The following is a 17,414-nucleotide window of genomic DNA, read 5'->3' on the forward strand; positions in this document are numbered from 1 at the left end:
AAGTCATTCACGTCTGGTTTCTGAAAAAGATACTTTGGGTATGCCAGCATCTCATCAGTTTAGACTGAAGTCAGTCCCATGCTTGCATCTGCTCACATCCACTCTAGGTGTGGACAGATTCAGTGAAGACATCCAACAAATGATGGGCTTCAAACCAGGCCTCTACTGGAGACTCTGCTGGAAGTTTGTTAGTCCTGCTTTTTTATTGGTAAGTGCTGATAATTATTCCATCATGAAATGAATACCAGTGCATTGCTACCCAGAATACACAATAGATACCAAGAGCAAGATACCTACTGGTGTGCCAGATACTGTTGGGAAGAATAGAAGACAGTCCAATTTAATTCTTTTTTCTCCTTGAAATTATATGCTGGCTATATTTTGTATACTACATTTCAGTTGTGGAAGAGAAGCTAATGGTGGTTGTGGTCTTCTTCTGTTCTTTTATTTTAGCATGATTTTAAGAAGGCAGCTTTTCTTAGGGAACACCTAGGCAGTGTCCTCCCTGTCCCTGCAGCACCTCTGCATATTAAACACACACCATTCCCTTGGGAAAATAAGTTAGCCAGGGGTAAGAGATTGTGTTAGCAAAAATTGATTGTATTTTTGATTGGAGGACACCAGGATCCCCAATTTGTGAAATGACACCATTAAAAAATTATACAACTACAACCACCTATAATTATCTGTGTGAAACACTGAAGAATTGTATGAAATACACCTTGTAAGCTGCCTGTTGGAAAAAAAACAAGTGTTCCACTGCATTAGAGAAAAAAATCCCAAAGTGTGAATTTGGTTGCTTTGTGTAAAGGTTAGATTCAGTACTAAGTTCGAGTTTTATATTGGAATCTCTTCCTGTGCATATTTGTAAATCAAAAGGTCAGGATAATAATACAGAAATTTGACCTTATTATGACTTTAGGAGACAATTACTTGCATTAAAGCTGTGCAACCTTAAAGCATTACTGGTATTGCAAATATACACTGGTAGCCTTTCAGAACAGGTCCATGCTTTTTAAAAATATAAGCTATGACCCCAATTCATCCATAAACACCTACCAAGCCTGTATTAATTATCCTTTTAAACACAGTTCTATAAAGGAACTTTTATGGAACTATATCCTGCAGCACTTCAAGCAGGCTGACTCAAGCAGAATGGGAAAAGGCTGGAGCAAGCATCCTTTGATTTTGCACACAAGGAGACAGTTGAAAATTAATATTTTATCATGAGTGTTGTAACAATCTAGCTAAAGGTGGAGAGCCCACCAGTTTAACCTTCAGGTAGTTTAAGCTGTCTTGGTGAAAGAGCCTCAATGCCCTCCTAGAAAAGCCTGAAAACATAAGTCAGAATAAATCTGTAAATAACACATCTCTCAGCCATCACAATGCACACTTCTTTTTTTCCATCTGAAAGTTCTTGAAGCTCTTTCTCCATATTATCTGCAGCTATGAACATAATCCCAAGAAAACCCACAAAATAGAATTAGTATTTTTCTAACCAGATTCTACACTATGATCTTCCTTTAACCCACACTATCCTGGTGTAGTCTTTAAAACCCTAGGCTCAAAATATTTTTCAATTGGAAATTGAAATATAGAGCAGAACATACAGCCCCAAAGAACCAAATCGAGGATACCTGCATGTCATACAACCCACATGGATTTTGGATTTAACAGGACAGAAGTGGGGTGGTACACCACTCTTTCTTGCATCTAGCACTGGACAGGGAAGCACAGGAAGGAAAAAGCAACTTTGTTTTCCAGGCCATAAGGCTGCTCTACCTTTCCTCAGTACATGTATCATGCTGAAAAATGGGTACAAAGCTCTTAAAGGAAGTCTAATATTTCTGGAAAACAAAGAAAGAAAAAACAATAGATCCTGCAGTTTTTTCTTGACTACAGAATCACTTTTCTACATCTGAAACACTAGTTTAAATGAGGCAGTAGTGGACAGTCTGAGTGACTGGATCTTCTCACCAAAATTTCAAATAATCTGCATCCACAGTAGCTAAAGTGAGCTGTTCATACTAGTAAACACACCAAGAACTTCAACAGCTTAAGCAATAAGAGGCACAAAGTAAGCACGCTGAAGGTAAATCAAAGCTGGTTTATTTTAAACTTTAGGGTGGCTGCCTAATAGAGCACCTGGAATCACTTCCAGTAAGGCTCTTAATCTTAAAACTGTGCTTCATTTTATACTTTCTTCCCCAGTTTGTGGTGATAGTCAGCATAATAAATTTCAAGCCTCTGACCTATGATGACTACACCTTCCCTCTGTGGGCAAACCGCATTGGCTGGGGCATAGCATTGTCCTCCATGATCCTCGTGCCTGCCTACATCATCTATAAATTCATGAATGTGCGTGGGACCTTTAAAGAAGTAAGTGCAACACTAATCAAATGTCATGAAATGCTGCTGTGAAATGAAATGGCTGGCTCTAAGTTGGCAGTTTATTTCTCTCCCAAAACTTATTACTTATGAGTGACCTTTTGAATCCATCTGTCAGGTGGATCAGTGGTTTGAGGTAGGATTACTGCATTCTGTTTGAGTCTCTAGACAGAAATTAGCTTTCCAGACAGCACCATAATAATAGTGGAAAATTATTTTTTTATGCATGTAATTGATCCAGTTAATGAGATTGGATTTTTGTTTATTAACAAAGAATGTACAAATTATGCTATCTTCAAATTCAGCTATGAGGTATGGTCTTCAAGCTGTTCTGTACTTTTCTTTATTTATCAGTTCAAAAAGGCACATGATTAAGGCTCACTAGCCATATCATTTTTACCATCATATTAACTTTACCTTCACTGTCTATATACCCTCACTATTATCTGTAGTCTTAAAACCTCTAACAGTGCTCAGAAGGCTCCTCACCATTATACAGCACCAGGTTTTTTCCCCATCATATCATGATTTTATAACCTTGTATAGACCCCCTGACTTACACTTAAGCTTTACTGCTCTCCTTTCCTATAGCTACACTTACACAATGGTGTAGCAAGATTTTGATGCTCTTCAGCAAATCACTGAACCAACACTGAACACACACAGAATTAAGCAGAAAGTAGGACCTCAACCTTTACATGCAAAATAGATGGGTCACATCCCCCTCACACTGACTCGGCCAACCCAAAAGAACAAAGGTCTTGTTTCTGAAACATTACAGTCACCTCATGTAGTGCTCACCTCAGAAAGGTGCCCCAAAGCTGGAATTCCTCAGCTGCCCTGTTTTCATCAGCTCTAACACCTCAATGTTGCACACAATTTCTAGATCTCATTTCCAGCAATTCCATAAGCCCTTTGTTTTGTTCCATCCTGGGAAGGGCTACAAACACATTTTTCCAGGAGAATTCAAGTCTCAAAGAATAATTTATACTGGCTCATCAGGCTTTTGTCCTCTTGCTCAAGTTTTAACAGGGGGATGCAGAAGCCTGTGGCCAAAATCACATTCTCTCATTCAAGGGTACTGTTAGCAAGTTCTGGTTTGTCTGTTAGTGCTCCTGCAAAGAGCAGCTCCCCACTTTCCCCACGAGCATTCTGGCAAAAGGATAATACATGGCATCCAAGTCACTAGCTCCAAGATGATGCCTCAAATTGAGGCTCTTGAAAGGATGGGGAGAGGTATGAACCTAATTTAATGGGAACTCCTTAAGTTGGTTGAAAGTTCCTGATAACCCAAAATCTGTGTATGATCTCAAAGGGCACAGCACAGGGTAGACAAGGGGGATGAGCTGGGAAATCCCAGTCCCTCCTTCCTCCCCCAGTCTGAGACTGGCCAACCCTCAGCACTAACAGAAAAGCATGAATTTAGGGGATCTAAGGCCTGTGATACCAACTTGTTCCTGATATTCTTTTCTATATGCACTTACTAAATATTTGGACTTAGTATTTGCATAAACTTTCTACTGTTGCTTCTTATATTAAAGGCTAACACCCAAGGGCTTATAATAGGCTTATTCTCTCAGTGACTGAGCAAAGGCACATGATGCAGTGATATTAAAGATTTAAGTTACCATTTTAAATAAAGTTCATGCTACTTCCCCACTATAGATTGAGGATTACATACATAATCCCACTTCATATGGCTGACTTTTTCCTCTTCTTCCTCTCTGGTCTAGAGACTAGCTTACTGCATCACACCTGAAAATGAGCACCAACTCGTGGCCCAAGGAAATGTCAGGCAGTTTAAGGTTAGTACACCTTTCACATGTTTCTTTCTTCTGATACCAACCCTTTCCTGAATTTAGCAGCAACTACAGCTCTGCTGCAATCTCCCCATGCTGGATACCTTAGCAGGCCTGTAGCTCTTTGTTTCTGCCAGCACAACAAGACACAGGAGGCTCAGTACCACATGCAACAACCCTTTTGGAAAGCTTTTGGGACCTTCCTTTTTTGCCTAAGGAGAGCCCTCGATTTTACAGATCACCTGAATCTGGTATTTTACGTTGTGTTTGAATACAGTAAGATTTCAGCAATAAACAAAGGTATTTCCAAACTGTCATGTGCATTCAAAGAGGTCATGGCCTGTCACTCAGTTACTGAAATCATGTTTCTGAAACTGCAATTATGTCCCACAAAACATAGTAAACAGCAAAAAATATCCAGTGTCAGAGCTTACCTATAATGTCATAAAATGATGTATTGGTTACATGGAATGACTTTCCCCACAGGACTAGAGTTGATTGAAAACACTGCTGGAGACTTCAGAAGCCATGAAAAATATGCTTTAGGTTTCCAAATACTGCTTTCCTTTTAGCAAATAAAATGAGCTTATTGAAATAAACTCCTTTATGTAGAAGATTAAAAGGATGCAAATGTGAAGCCTGTTACACTCATCAGCATTCATGCTGGACCATTTTCTGTCTTCAAAGTTGAAAGCAACTAGAAATATGCACACCTCTACAAAATGTGACCCAGATTTTAGAGTGGTGGTTTGTATGTTGATACTGAAAAAATAAAACTGGCTTTTGCTTATTCTGAAAAATATTGTTTGAAGTAAATTTTGGCTTTTAAAGGAAATAATCTGTGTAGATTTATGGGATGCAGAATGAAAGCACAAATAGGCTTTCTGTTTCATGACCACAATTTATTTGATGTGGCCAAGAATATAAAATAGCACAACACCTCTTCCTGCCTTCTCTTTCTTCTGTTTCTGCCCTCAGTTGTCAGATGATTTACTGTTCCTGCTGTTACTCCATGTTTCCAGGGGCAGATGTTCCTGAAAGGGCTATAAACAGCCACGCCACAGTGCTGGTCTTCTGAACACAAATCTATGACCAAAAGGTGGCAAATTAATTTCACATAAATTAGTAAAGGCTGCCCTCAGAAGTAAACCACCAAAGTTATCTCAAATCCTGCTAAATATGAGAGAATATTTTAATTTGCTGCCATCTTCAATGAGCAGGCAGGAATGGCTTTGTTAGTGCTAAAGCAGATTTAGTGATTTACTCACAATGTTTAGGGTTATAAATAAAACACTGCTTACTGTAACCAAACAAATACAAATATTTTATTCTCATATGTGTCTGGCAGTTCTGAACTTTAAGACTTAATCAAGATCTGACTAAGTAGCCCTTACATTCAGCACATTTCTCACTGCAAACTGGACTGCACAGAAACTTAGTCACAGGATGCAAATTTATCCATTATTTTGAAACTTCTTTGTAACTCTAGATTTGTCAAAAAAATGTATCTGTCAGCATCATCATTTGAATCAATGATGTAACTTAACAACCTCTTCTGTTTCCTTACAGCTCCAACACTGGCTAACTATATGACAACCAACAGACCAAGAAAAAAGACCATGTTCAGCTAAACTGAGAATACAGCAAAGTCAAGTTCAAAGCTCCCTCACTCATGCTTGGACCAGGCTGGCCCAGAGCTTATCTACTGACTCTGTGAGGGAAGACATCTGCTCTCTGTTGTCAATGCCTCCCTTCTATTACTTGGCTTCAAATGATCTTTAAAGACTCCATTTAAGTTTTCTTGCATCCTTTGGTGCCATGAGATCCCTACATGACCAAAACTTGTGAGTTTTGCTATAGGCAGAAGTGGAGGAGGGGGGAGCAGAGGAAAAGAACAATCAGCATAAGTTAAGTGCTTTTTTATTGTGAAGAAGTGAATTAAACTTTTCTGACAGTAATAACTTCTTCAGATATTCATGCCACAACCTATTTTAAACCAACAACACCTGAGCACTCTTAGATCTAAGGAAAGATTACATCTCAGTAATGACAAAAAGAGCAATTTTAACAATGTCCTCATGTCATTAGCTTTCTTGCCATACTGTCCTTTGGGATGTGAGTTTGCATTCTTCTGAAAGTGCTTCATTTTCAGTGGTTTGTTATTAGTTCCTTCCTTGGTGAAGAGCATTGTCTTTGCTGTACATGTCCATGCCATTTTCTGACCAGTTTAATTGCACTGAAGCTGAAGAGCAGCAGGAAGAGAATTCCTGTTACAGTTACTAGTGCAGAACACAGCTTAATATCACAGTGTACTTCATGAAAGAGATATTCCCTTATATCAACAATTGGAATGGCTTTATCATATGATCCACACTCTGCAGACTTTTCCAGCTAAGCATGAAAGCTACATCCAAATAGACAGATTTCATCTTTTTGTTGTATTTTGTTCCAAATGAAGAATGTAAAATACAATACAGAAGAAGGGATAATTTTAAAATTATATAATTACCAAGTGGCGCAAAAAACCAATCTGGCTTTATTCCCCTGCTGTGAACATATTGTAATTTAATCAGGATTCACCTACCAAAACTTAGTAAGATTTTTGTTAACTAATTTAAAAGTATGTTTAGCTCTCTAAACCTATTCCAGCTCTGTTCTCAAGTAGTATTATGCAAAGTAGAGGATACAGAACAAACTCTGCATTTGGGTGCTGTTCTTATTCTGTGGTCACTTGTCACTATAGTACCTTTCAAGTGATCACTACTTTGAGTAGCTTTGAGTTAGTTCTCAAATAATCTTGTGATTATTTGTCACTAGGTCTAAAGTAATTTGCAGAGGCAGTAGCTTCTCTGCTGGATCCAACCCAGAGTTACCTCTGGACATTACCTCTGGTTTTTTTTTTGTCTGTACACATTCAGTTGAGCTTGTCTTTTAAACGTATGCAGTGCTTCCTCTTTTTTAAAAAAAGACCTTTTAAATAGATGGGCCTTTTTTATTTATAAAACAATTTTTGTTGTTTTCTTTTTTTAAATAGCCAAGTTCTAAAGTGCCAAGTGCTTTTAGGCCTTTTCCATTTAACATTGATTTCTGTTCAAAATAATAAAAGGGAAATTTCTCTCCTTATTCATTCTCTTCCTCCAACATATTCAATACTCCAGAATGAATCAAGTGTTGTCCTCCTCTTGAAGAGTCTCTGTGACAAACAGTTTTATTTAAATAGGGATTTAAACCTAAAGAATACTTTTTTCTAATTATAAAGGAAGTCTTATTTTCTGGCCCAGCTGATGGCCAATAGCTGCTTAAACCCTGTTATTAAATGTATTTCAATAATAAAGGAATTCCAAATGTTGCAGTTCTAATGCTGTAATTACACAAGAGGCTAAATAGTGAAAATATGTTGAAGGCTTCAAAAAAGTAATCCCACCAACTTCTCAGTTAATCTCATTTTTATTGTTTGCCAAACTTCATGAGAATCCATTGTTTTAAAGCCTATTTTTCAACAATACAGCTGCTTCAGTCACTGTCTTGGCATGGCTCAAAATCTTCTCAGCATAGATGTAATTATCAGGTTTAGAAACTTCTAGGGGCTGTTTAACATGGAGCTTTAATAGGTTGTCACTTTACACATTGTTTGGTTGGTTCATGATTGGAAATGCTAAAAACCTCCACCAATGTTCAGTTGTGACACAGTCCATCAGCACCATCCCATGCAGGAAAAGTTACATTTCCTCACCACTCTGCTCTGACATAGGAGCAAAGCTACCATACAAGGGAATAAATCAGCTTTAGCCAGTGTGTTTGGGTTTGATTGTGTTTTTAGTACTGACTCCCAAGGCAACTACCTACTGCATTATTTTTATTTCTGTTACTGTATTACTTTGGTTTAATGTAGTATTTATAGCTCAGGACTACATTGCACTATTGCCACCTTTTTCTGAGGTTTTCTAGGTAAAGAACTTGCAATCTATACAGAAGTCAAAAGACTTACCAAAGGAAGTAGGGATCTTACTACCAGAAATAACCTGAATAAGACAATACATAGTGCATGACTGCATAGGTAGACTTTAAATTCAAGATGTTGCCCAAAGAAAGTCTCCCCCCAAGTAATGACTTCTGTTCTAGAGACAAATGTCTTCAATTCTCCACAGAATAAGATGATGAACTACCTCACACCTCTTGGATAATGAATGATGCCATTAGACACAAACAAGCATCTACACAAATTACAAATACTTCTGCAAAGACCAGGTTCTGTTCATTCCCTCCACTCAGTGATATGGTACAGACAGTCCAATAAGAAGCCATAGCATGGGCACCCACCTCCTCTCACCCACCTGCTTTGGGTCCCCAGGTACATTTTCAATATGGAAAATATCAAATGCCACAAACTCATCTCCCTTCAGTTAAAACATTTGTAGTTAGAAAGCAAGACCAAAGCCTCCAGTCATGTATTTATCATCCATGTCACTTAACTGCAAGTTTTCCCCTAACTCTGGTGACTTTTCAGCCCACAGCTCACCCTTTCCCTCAGCTGCACCTGTTTCAAGAGCAGACCCTCTCTGGGAAATGCCACTGTCCCAGATGCCCCCATGGAATTTTGTGCCTATTCTGTCTGAGTAGGCAGCCCACTTCCTAAAGAAGAAAATTTTTGGTACAAGCTGCAGAATCATCTGCTGGCTAATTATGTTGACTGTTTGGGTAACAAGGCCATGGAAAGAATTCAGTAAAGCAGTTAGAGAGCTCATTTGACAGTTCTAGAAAATATTTCCTCAAAAGCCTTTTCTTAATCTGATAAAGGAAGCAGCTACCATATATCAGTATCTCTCTTCTGACCTTATTTTGACCAGTGAAAAAGACCTGCCTGTGATCCATGTTTCATCAATCCACAGAAAGTTAGTTAGCACCAAGGAAAGAGACCCTCCATTCTCTCTTTGTACCCTTCCTTGCCATCATTCAGCCAGAGATTCTTCACATCCTTGGAACTACTTTAAAGCTACATTACTAAAACTCCACAGATTTAAATTTCTGGAAGAAACAGTGAGCCTTTCAAGGCAATAATCCAAAAAGCACTAGTACCATTTATTACTGGACCCCTGTTTGACCAATATCTTTTTGATCAGTCCTTCTTGTGTTCAATCATGACCTGAGACATACACCCTGGCAACACTTGAAAGACATCTCGCCATACCGAGGGATTCTGCAGGATATCCAGGATCAAACACACAGTATTTTAAATTTAGAATGCAGGAGAATGACTTGGCTGTTACTACTGTGCATGTTCCCTGACTGCACGTGCAATGTGTGGTGTGTGTACTTTTCCCAGAGGAAATTTCCTGTACTTGGTCATTTCTTCTCAGCAAAATACCATTTCAGTGTCATTATTTAAAAGGGGCAAGCCCAAACACTTTGTATATGCATTTACTTCTCATGCTATTGTTTTGATATGAATTAAGGTTTTTTTTTTGTACTGTTAGGCTGTAGGAGGCCACATCAAAGTTATTTTGCTGTTAATGTCTCTTTTGCAGTTCTTTCAATTCATACAGCATAATTAGCAGATACTTGCTTTTATGGGAGTAGATAGCTTTCACTCATATCCTGGACTGCTTCACTAAATTTCATGAGGAATTGGCAAATGTTTAAGAACTCCTTTCCTAAGAACAAAATTAAAACTGTAGTTCAACAATTTCAAAAGAGGTGAGACTTAATATTTTATTTGTAGTGCCATGTTAAAACATTTTAAAGTGAGCCTGAAGGACCCAGATATTAGAAAGCTATTACAGTTCAACAAATGACAATATATAGCCCTACCTGAAATTGTGTGAACTCTGAGCCTCTCAGAGCAGTAAACTAGGATCTTTTTGTTCTTACACACTTTATTTTCTCAATACTAGGAATATTTGTGGTCTAGAGATCACCTCATGTATGAACTCAATTTTCTTAATGTGAAGGCTAATGTGATGTTTCAGATTAGATCCCTGAACAACTTAGGAGACTTTCTCAGCTACCTTCCTCTGATTCAGATCCACATCCCTGTTGGTGATTGTGAGCTTACCTAGCTAATTAGTGGAAAGTGATTAATTTGTACAGTGGTACTGGTCAAATTTAGACCAAATTTATGTGCATCTAAATTCATCAGAGACTACTACAGAGAGCTACATGGGCAATAAAAGCATTCAATCAGTAAAAACATAACAGGGTAATACAGTCACTTTTAAGTAGAGCATTTGATTGCTTTGCACCACCATTAAAAAGCAGACAGTGCTTAGACAGGCTGCAGTCACTGTGTGGCTGAGGAGCAGAAGCAGCCAAGGCACCAGAGGAATATAAATGACACAGATATGATTGGGTTCAGTGAAATTGAGCTCTTAGAAGGACATGGAGGACTCTAGAGCTGAGTGGCTGGGAAGAGCAGGGGATAAATGGAGTGGTTTATGCCTTGTGTACATTAACCATGACTGCATTAATTCCCATAAGAACAGGGGCCCTTTCCTGCCCAAGCACTCACAGCAAGACTGAGTCACCTGTGTGCTTTGCTTTCCTCCTTTAAGGTGTTTCTTTAGCTGCTGTACTAAACATGAGTTGCCTAATTTCATTATAAGGAAACAGAATAAATTCCATGAATTACGAGAATTACTAAGCCTTAAGCTGGTGTTCTTTTGAAGGTGTCATGTTGTTTCTTGGTCACTGCCAAGAGGCATTAAGCTTGAAGGTGACCTGCATTTGTAATTTACCTTGCACTCTCTGTGAACCTTTCTGCAAGACTTAGCTCTCCTTTGCTACGGGCAATATCAGTTACAAAGAGAGAACCTCCAAACAATACATTTTGAAAATAAATCCTAATAGGTCTAATGAAGATTTGCCTTACAAATAAAAGCTTTACAGTGAGCATTTACTTGGTTTACACCAGTGTTTTACTTAATTTTTAATGCCTTTTTATAGCAGTGACTAGAATTTAACTTAGATAAGGGTACCTCTGTATAGGAAATATTTTAATATTTTTACCAGTTTTTTTAATTTTCATAGAATATATGTATATTGTAAGGCGAGAAATTCAACTTTGATGTAACAAGGTTATCACACAAGACCTATCTCTTCATTATAAGATTTTGTAGTCAGCCAGTCTAGTTCAATAATATGTTGGCCTTTGATTATAAATGTAAAAATGTGATACAGGAGAATAGAACATTACCTACAGCTAATGCACATTGTAGCACAATATTCTCCATTGCTGCCTTAATCTCATGGAATGAAGTCATGTGTTTTTAATTTATATTCTAAAAGAATACCAAAAAATCCAGAGTATCTTTTGGCTGCAATTTTGTGTTGTTAGATGACTTAACATTGAACCAAATGTGTTAGTGTCCAGTAGATCCACTTCCAAAGCAAGAGAACACTTTGTAGTTTTCAGGAATAAGTCTTCATAGGAGCTCAAAACTTGCCACTAGTAAAAAATACTCCCCAAAGTGCCCCAGTGACCAAAAGTGTCCAAACACAGCCACCGTGTTTCCATGCCTGATTCCATTAATGTGCAATCTGCAGGTGAATTTTGCCCTTTTTTTTTAAGTCTTTGGTTATCTGGGGGAAATGGCATTTCAAATTTTTTTCATTAATTTTTGGTTTTTTCAAAGGGAGACATCTACATGCCCATCTGTATAATTAGAAACAACTACATTTCTTATAAATATGGATATGGATGTGTGTGATGTGTGCTGGTTAACTATACTTAAAATGCTGATAAAGATGGTGAATGTAAAGTATTTGTCCTCATACCTCTGTCTTTCTGTGATCAGTGTAAATAAGAACTGTTTTAAGCTGTGCATTAATGTAACAGATTATCCTAATATTGTGTATAAAATTATTTAAATAAAATCTGACAAATATGCACATTAAGAGTATACAGAAAAAGATTATGTACCAAGAATTTACTTCTGTCGATTAAAAGCTGAAATGAAATTTTTGTTTTTTGTCAATACTATTGGAGTTAAAGCATTGCAAGGGCAGCTGGTCCTTGGCTTGGCAGACACCTGAAAACAAAATCCCAAAAGCTGGAAACCTACACAGCTCAACCTTCAGGAGATTGTTCACATCCTTCTGGTGTCCAGGGGATGCAGTGGGCAGATTAATTTCTACATTTTCCTTTCAGCAAAATAATTACAGTAATGCAATGAAGGTTTCACAACCACACATTGAATGGAAATAATCAAGACCTTCTAGGAACATGAATCAAGATGCATAGCACAGATAGCTTAATTCTCCAAAGCTACATTGTTCTCCTTTTTACAAGATATTCCTTCTGCCTTGTTAATTTTGCCATAAGTAGTAATAGCCATAAGCACATTATTCTTAATTTACAGATCAGCCAGGAAAAGGTGACCCTTAACCCAACATAAATGAAGAATAGTTAATTATTTTATTTAGCTTTTTTTTACTAGAACTAAAAGCACTTTCTTCTATTTCCACATCAATTTCTTACATTTCCACACCAATAATGAAAATCACAATTTCCAAAGGTACCTTTTGTTAGTCTAGCTCACTTGTCTCCATACAAATTTTATACTTGGAACATACAGAACCTAATGACCTTCCATGGTGCTTTTTTCTTTGGGCAGAACTCAATATTATTAAGGTACAGCCTTCAATTGTTTAAATTTCTCTTCTGCCTTCAAGTAAGAAATGCATGCTTTAAACTGTTTTAATACATCTGAAAAACTGAATAACAAAATTATCACATGCCAGTTTTTAATAATGTGAAACACTCAAACCCAAAAATTAGTATTAAAACAATGAAAAGTTGAATAATTTCAAGATACTTCCAAACAAATTTCTGTGAAACACTGAATCTATCCTACCATTCAACAACAGCCTGTTTACAAAATTTTCATTTTACCACTACTCTTAATTTTCCCATTGACTGCTTTAACCAAGCTTTAGTCAATTGTCAAGTCCTTAAGACTCATTAACTCATCATTAACTGATTATTATGGAAGTAAAACTAGATAGAAATTACTTAAAATAACAAAATCATTCTGTCCTCCTGGAAGTATTATTGATACCAAGTTTTCTTTCTATTTCTGGATACTGATGTTATTTCTTCTGATAGCTCCTTAATTTACTCTAAAAGCAGGAATGTAGGTTGCACCATATTTCAACACCCAATGCAGAAGAGGCAGATGAGGTACTGGATGCTACCAGTAGATCCAACAACTGTGTCAGCATCCCTGGTTCTTCAGCATCTCAGATTTGTACAAGTAAATATGAAATTCCAATTTCCTTTCTTACCTAAACTGATACGGATAACCAAAGATAATTTAAAATGCAGAAGCACAACAAAAACTATCTTTGAAAAGAAAACTGAAGGCTTGGAGAAGTCAGAAAACATCTGATTCTTTTTTCATTATAAGACAAATCAACAATGCTGCCAAAAACCTGAAATAATACATTCTTGTACAAGCAAAGACAAAGAAGAGAAAAATGATATGATGTGTTTAAAAGTAGTAACTAAAGAAACAAGAAGCTTTAAGAATTCCACAAGTTTAAACAAGTGTTAAAAACTAAGAGTGAACTGCTAGAATTGAAAGAGATCCAGCAATGTCTACTTGCATAATCCACCAATGTGTAATTCCAGCAATAAATCAAAAGCAATTCCTAGAGAACAGAAAGGCCCTCTCATTCCTCAGTAAAAACAGTGATAACATTAAAACTTCATGAAGATTAGAAAAGTATCTGGGACAGGCCAGAGCAATGGCATTACACAGGCCAGATATGAGAACCCTTCACTCCTACAATTATTAAAACTCTTTAAACAGCTTCTCTCCTTCCTGTGGTTTGCAGAAAGAATTAAAATAAGTCAATTTTATTCCTAGATGTCTAAAAGTGTATGTGGAAACATTTACACATTTTAATGGAAGCTGTTCCACATTGCATAAATCTACACTGGACCAACTGGAAAGTTCAGCATCTACTGGTCTTGATTTCTCCTTAGCACACAAGCAGACTCAAAGCTCAGCCACCCATTAATTATTTTCTGTAGGGTCATGTTACAATCAAATTGTGAAATTCACTGTCATTTCAAGCAAAAATGTGTGATCAAACCATAGATTTATCTTCCAACAAAGATTTAGTTCTCAACTTAGAGAGAAATCGACTTTAACCAAAATATGACACTGCATACATTTTCAGAAGGCACCAGTGTCAGGGGTTTATTACTTTTAGCTACTGAGACTCAGGAAAAAAAAAATAACTTAAGATACTTATATGCCACCAAGACATTTTAAAGTGAAAATCTATTTTTTAATTTCCTTTCTCTCTGCCAAAGACAAAACAATCAAGCAGGCAATACTGTTGGTCAATACTGTTTTTCTAAACCCCTGATCACAAATTTTCCAAAGACAGCCTTGGGAAACACTTGAAGTTCAAGTTGTCTTAACTAATTGACACACAGTATGATTTCTGATAAATTCATGAGATTAATGTTCAGAATTGTGTGTTCAGTTCTATCAAAAAGAAGCACTTGCTTCCCACAAATATCAACATCAATGTTATTGTGTCTAGATAAATTTCTGCAAGCAGGACTTTGCAAAAATATTGACCAATGTGAGCATGACAGCTCGCAAACAGAACAAAATTGTCAAGTGGTTTCACTCATTACCTTTTAACAAAACCTTCACAAACCACCACAGAAAAAATAAAGCACATGTAGGTAGTAAAAAAGAAAGTTGTAATTTCTGGCAGAGAAAAAGTTCTACCACCTTTCAAAGAAGAGATGCTTGATGCCTCATTTGGTCTTGCTCATAAAAGCAAATCTTTAAAGAAATTTGATATTTTTACATCTACCATGACCAGAAATTATCACAGTTGCAGCTATTCAGTTGCAAAATTGAAAGTACCATAATTGATATTCCATATTTTTACCGATTTCTTTAACTTGTAAAAGTGTAAAAAATTCAGACAGGAAACATTCTGCTGACTCAGAATGACTCTGGTGGAAAGGGAGTCGTGTTCAGGTGCAATTTCCTGTCCCTCACTTCCTGCCCATTTCTCCTTGTCCTCTTTCTTGGCCCCACTGAGCAGAGCCTGCTCCATGCTCTGACACCTCCTGCAGGTGACAGACCTTAAGGAGATCCCCCCAGTCACCTCCTGAGACAGCCAAGGCTAATTCCTCCCTCCCCAAGGGAAGTTTATCCTAAAGCACACTTTAAGGTAAATATGGGTGATTTGCTTGCAACCAAATGCACATTTATCTAAACTATTTCCTGACTTCTTTCCAGAACACACATTAAAGGAACCACAGACCAGAATTTTGAGCCTGAGGTGAAACAGACACTGACTGCCAGATAATAGATCTTGTCCTGGCTTCAGTTCCTAGAACTGATTTATTTTTCTGCCACCTACTGTCTCCATTAGAACTCTGGGCCTGAGTTGAACAACATTCAGCCTTCCATGTTCTGAGGTCACTGACAGCTTCCCTTAAGCTTCTGCTTTCAAACTTCAAAGTTAATTAGGCCTGATTGTAAACAATATATAGAGTGACCTTTATGGCCAATTTGGAATTCTTCCATCTTGTAGCTTTCACCATCAGTAATGACAAATCTGAAGGGGATAAGGCATTGTAGGGCTGTGTGGTGAACAGCAGAGATCACCAGAGATCACTCCTGTTTCACAAAGCAAATGGAGAGCCCTCCAAAGGAGCTCTCAGCATTAATGCAGCAATGCCATGGCACACATGGGCTGGCATCAGCTCTGCCAGGTGACTCCAGTGCTGTCCCCAAGCTGCTCTGCTCCACTTGACAGGTTCCTGCCTTGCCTCAGGTTTGCCACTACACAACCTGTGCGTGGGTTTCCTGGTCCTCTTTGCTCAAAACAGCTCAAGTCAGCTAAGGCTTTGAAACCATCATTTGGTGTAGGCCAAGCAATAGAAATACAGAAGTTGTACAAAAATAGGAAATCCACAAACCTTTTAAAAGAACAGAATGAAGCATTAAGCTTTCCATAAAACAGTCTATACTCTAAGAATACATAGATAAGTGAGTGTAGCTGAAGACTGAATTTTTAATGTTAGAAAGAGCTGATTTTATATTATTTATTTTGTAAATACTACATTTTACTTCCTGTTTTGCTGGGCTTCAATGGCCCCACTTCTATTGGGATAGCGAATAAGGCTGAGAATTAACTGTGTAAGAACTTTGATTTCCCATTTTTGGAAAAGAACAAATTGGCTTTCAGTTTATGGTTGTCTCATCCAAAACAATGGCAAGAAAAGCTTGGGTGCTGGTTGAGTGCCAGTGCAACCACCTAGAAAGGACAGAGGCCCATATCAGCCTTGCTTCTGATTTGAAATACTTAGGCAGCCTAGGAATTTCAAAATCTATTTTTAAATTACTATTTTGCTCTTTTGCTATTTCTTAAGTATGTTGCATTTACCTACTGAACTGACCCCGAAACCCCTGAACTATTTTGTTAACTTGCTTCTTAAATCTGTTTTATTCAAAAATTAAACCTGAAACATTATTCTCCCTCCAAGGCATATAAAATATTATTTGTTATTCAAGAACAAAATGACCTGTTTTCTACTCATCTGATTTGATGTTTTTGTCCTGGTAATATGCCAGTTCAGTAGTTCACATTTTCCATTGACTTTTCAATGCTTTCTGAAGTCAAAATGACATTACCCTTTAAGTACATGGGGCTGTTGTCATCAAGAAAGAGGCAGCGCAGAAAAGTCACTGTACACAAAGCTAAGATACAATTAAGCAACTAAAAAGAGGAAAAACAAATGATCAACCATTTCTGCTCCCATTCACCCTTCCCATGCAGAGCCCACCTGGAGATACATCAGCTCTGACATTGCTCACAGTACAAATGAAGGTAGCAGACAAGGTCAGGTCAAGAAGAGTTCAGTTCAGGCTTCCTGCTGTGGGTTGTTCTTTCATTTGGGGTTTTTTAGGGGGGTTGGTTCAGACACAGGAGTCCCATGGATGTCAAAACTTCAAAGACAAGACATCTCACCACCTCTTGTAGAGGTTTTGATGTAAGTAATAGCCCTTGAAAGACCCTTTTAGGCACCATGCAGGACCTGACCTAAGGAATTCTGAGACATTTCAGTTTCCTGTACTCTAAAGACACAGTTCATTTTCCCCTGAATTATGTTCTAGTCCAGAACAACCAAGTGGTCAGTGTGACTTTTCCTTTGCCATCCTTAGCACCTATCAGCAACACCAGCCCGGCTTC

At 37.6% G+C, this 17,414-nt stretch overlaps 1 protein-coding gene across 1 annotated transcript in view; it reads left to right on the forward strand.

Annotated features, from left to right (window-relative positions):
* Window positions 1–12,140, forward strand: part of SLC6A2 (solute carrier family 6 member 2) — a 61,712-nt gene extending 49,572 nt beyond the window's left edge. Inside the window, 4 exon segments of the mRNA XM_071440408.1 lie at window positions 108–208; window positions 2,212–2,379; window positions 4,122–4,193; window positions 5,757–12,140. Of these exon segments, the coding sequence (XP_071296509.1) occupies window positions 108–208; window positions 2,212–2,379; window positions 4,122–4,193; window positions 5,757–5,780 (365 nt within the window). The 3' untranslated portion in view covers window positions 5,781–12,140.
* The last annotated feature ends 5,274 nt before the right edge of the window (window positions 12,141–17,414 follow it).

The sequence above is a fragment of the Agelaius tricolor genome, unplaced genomic scaffold (genome assembly GCF_023055355.1).
Source record: "Agelaius tricolor isolate 1412-34295 unplaced genomic scaffold, bAgeTri1.0.p SCAF_15, whole genome shotgun sequence".
Lineage (NCBI taxonomy): Eukaryota > Metazoa > Chordata > Aves > Passeriformes > Icteridae > Agelaius > Agelaius tricolor.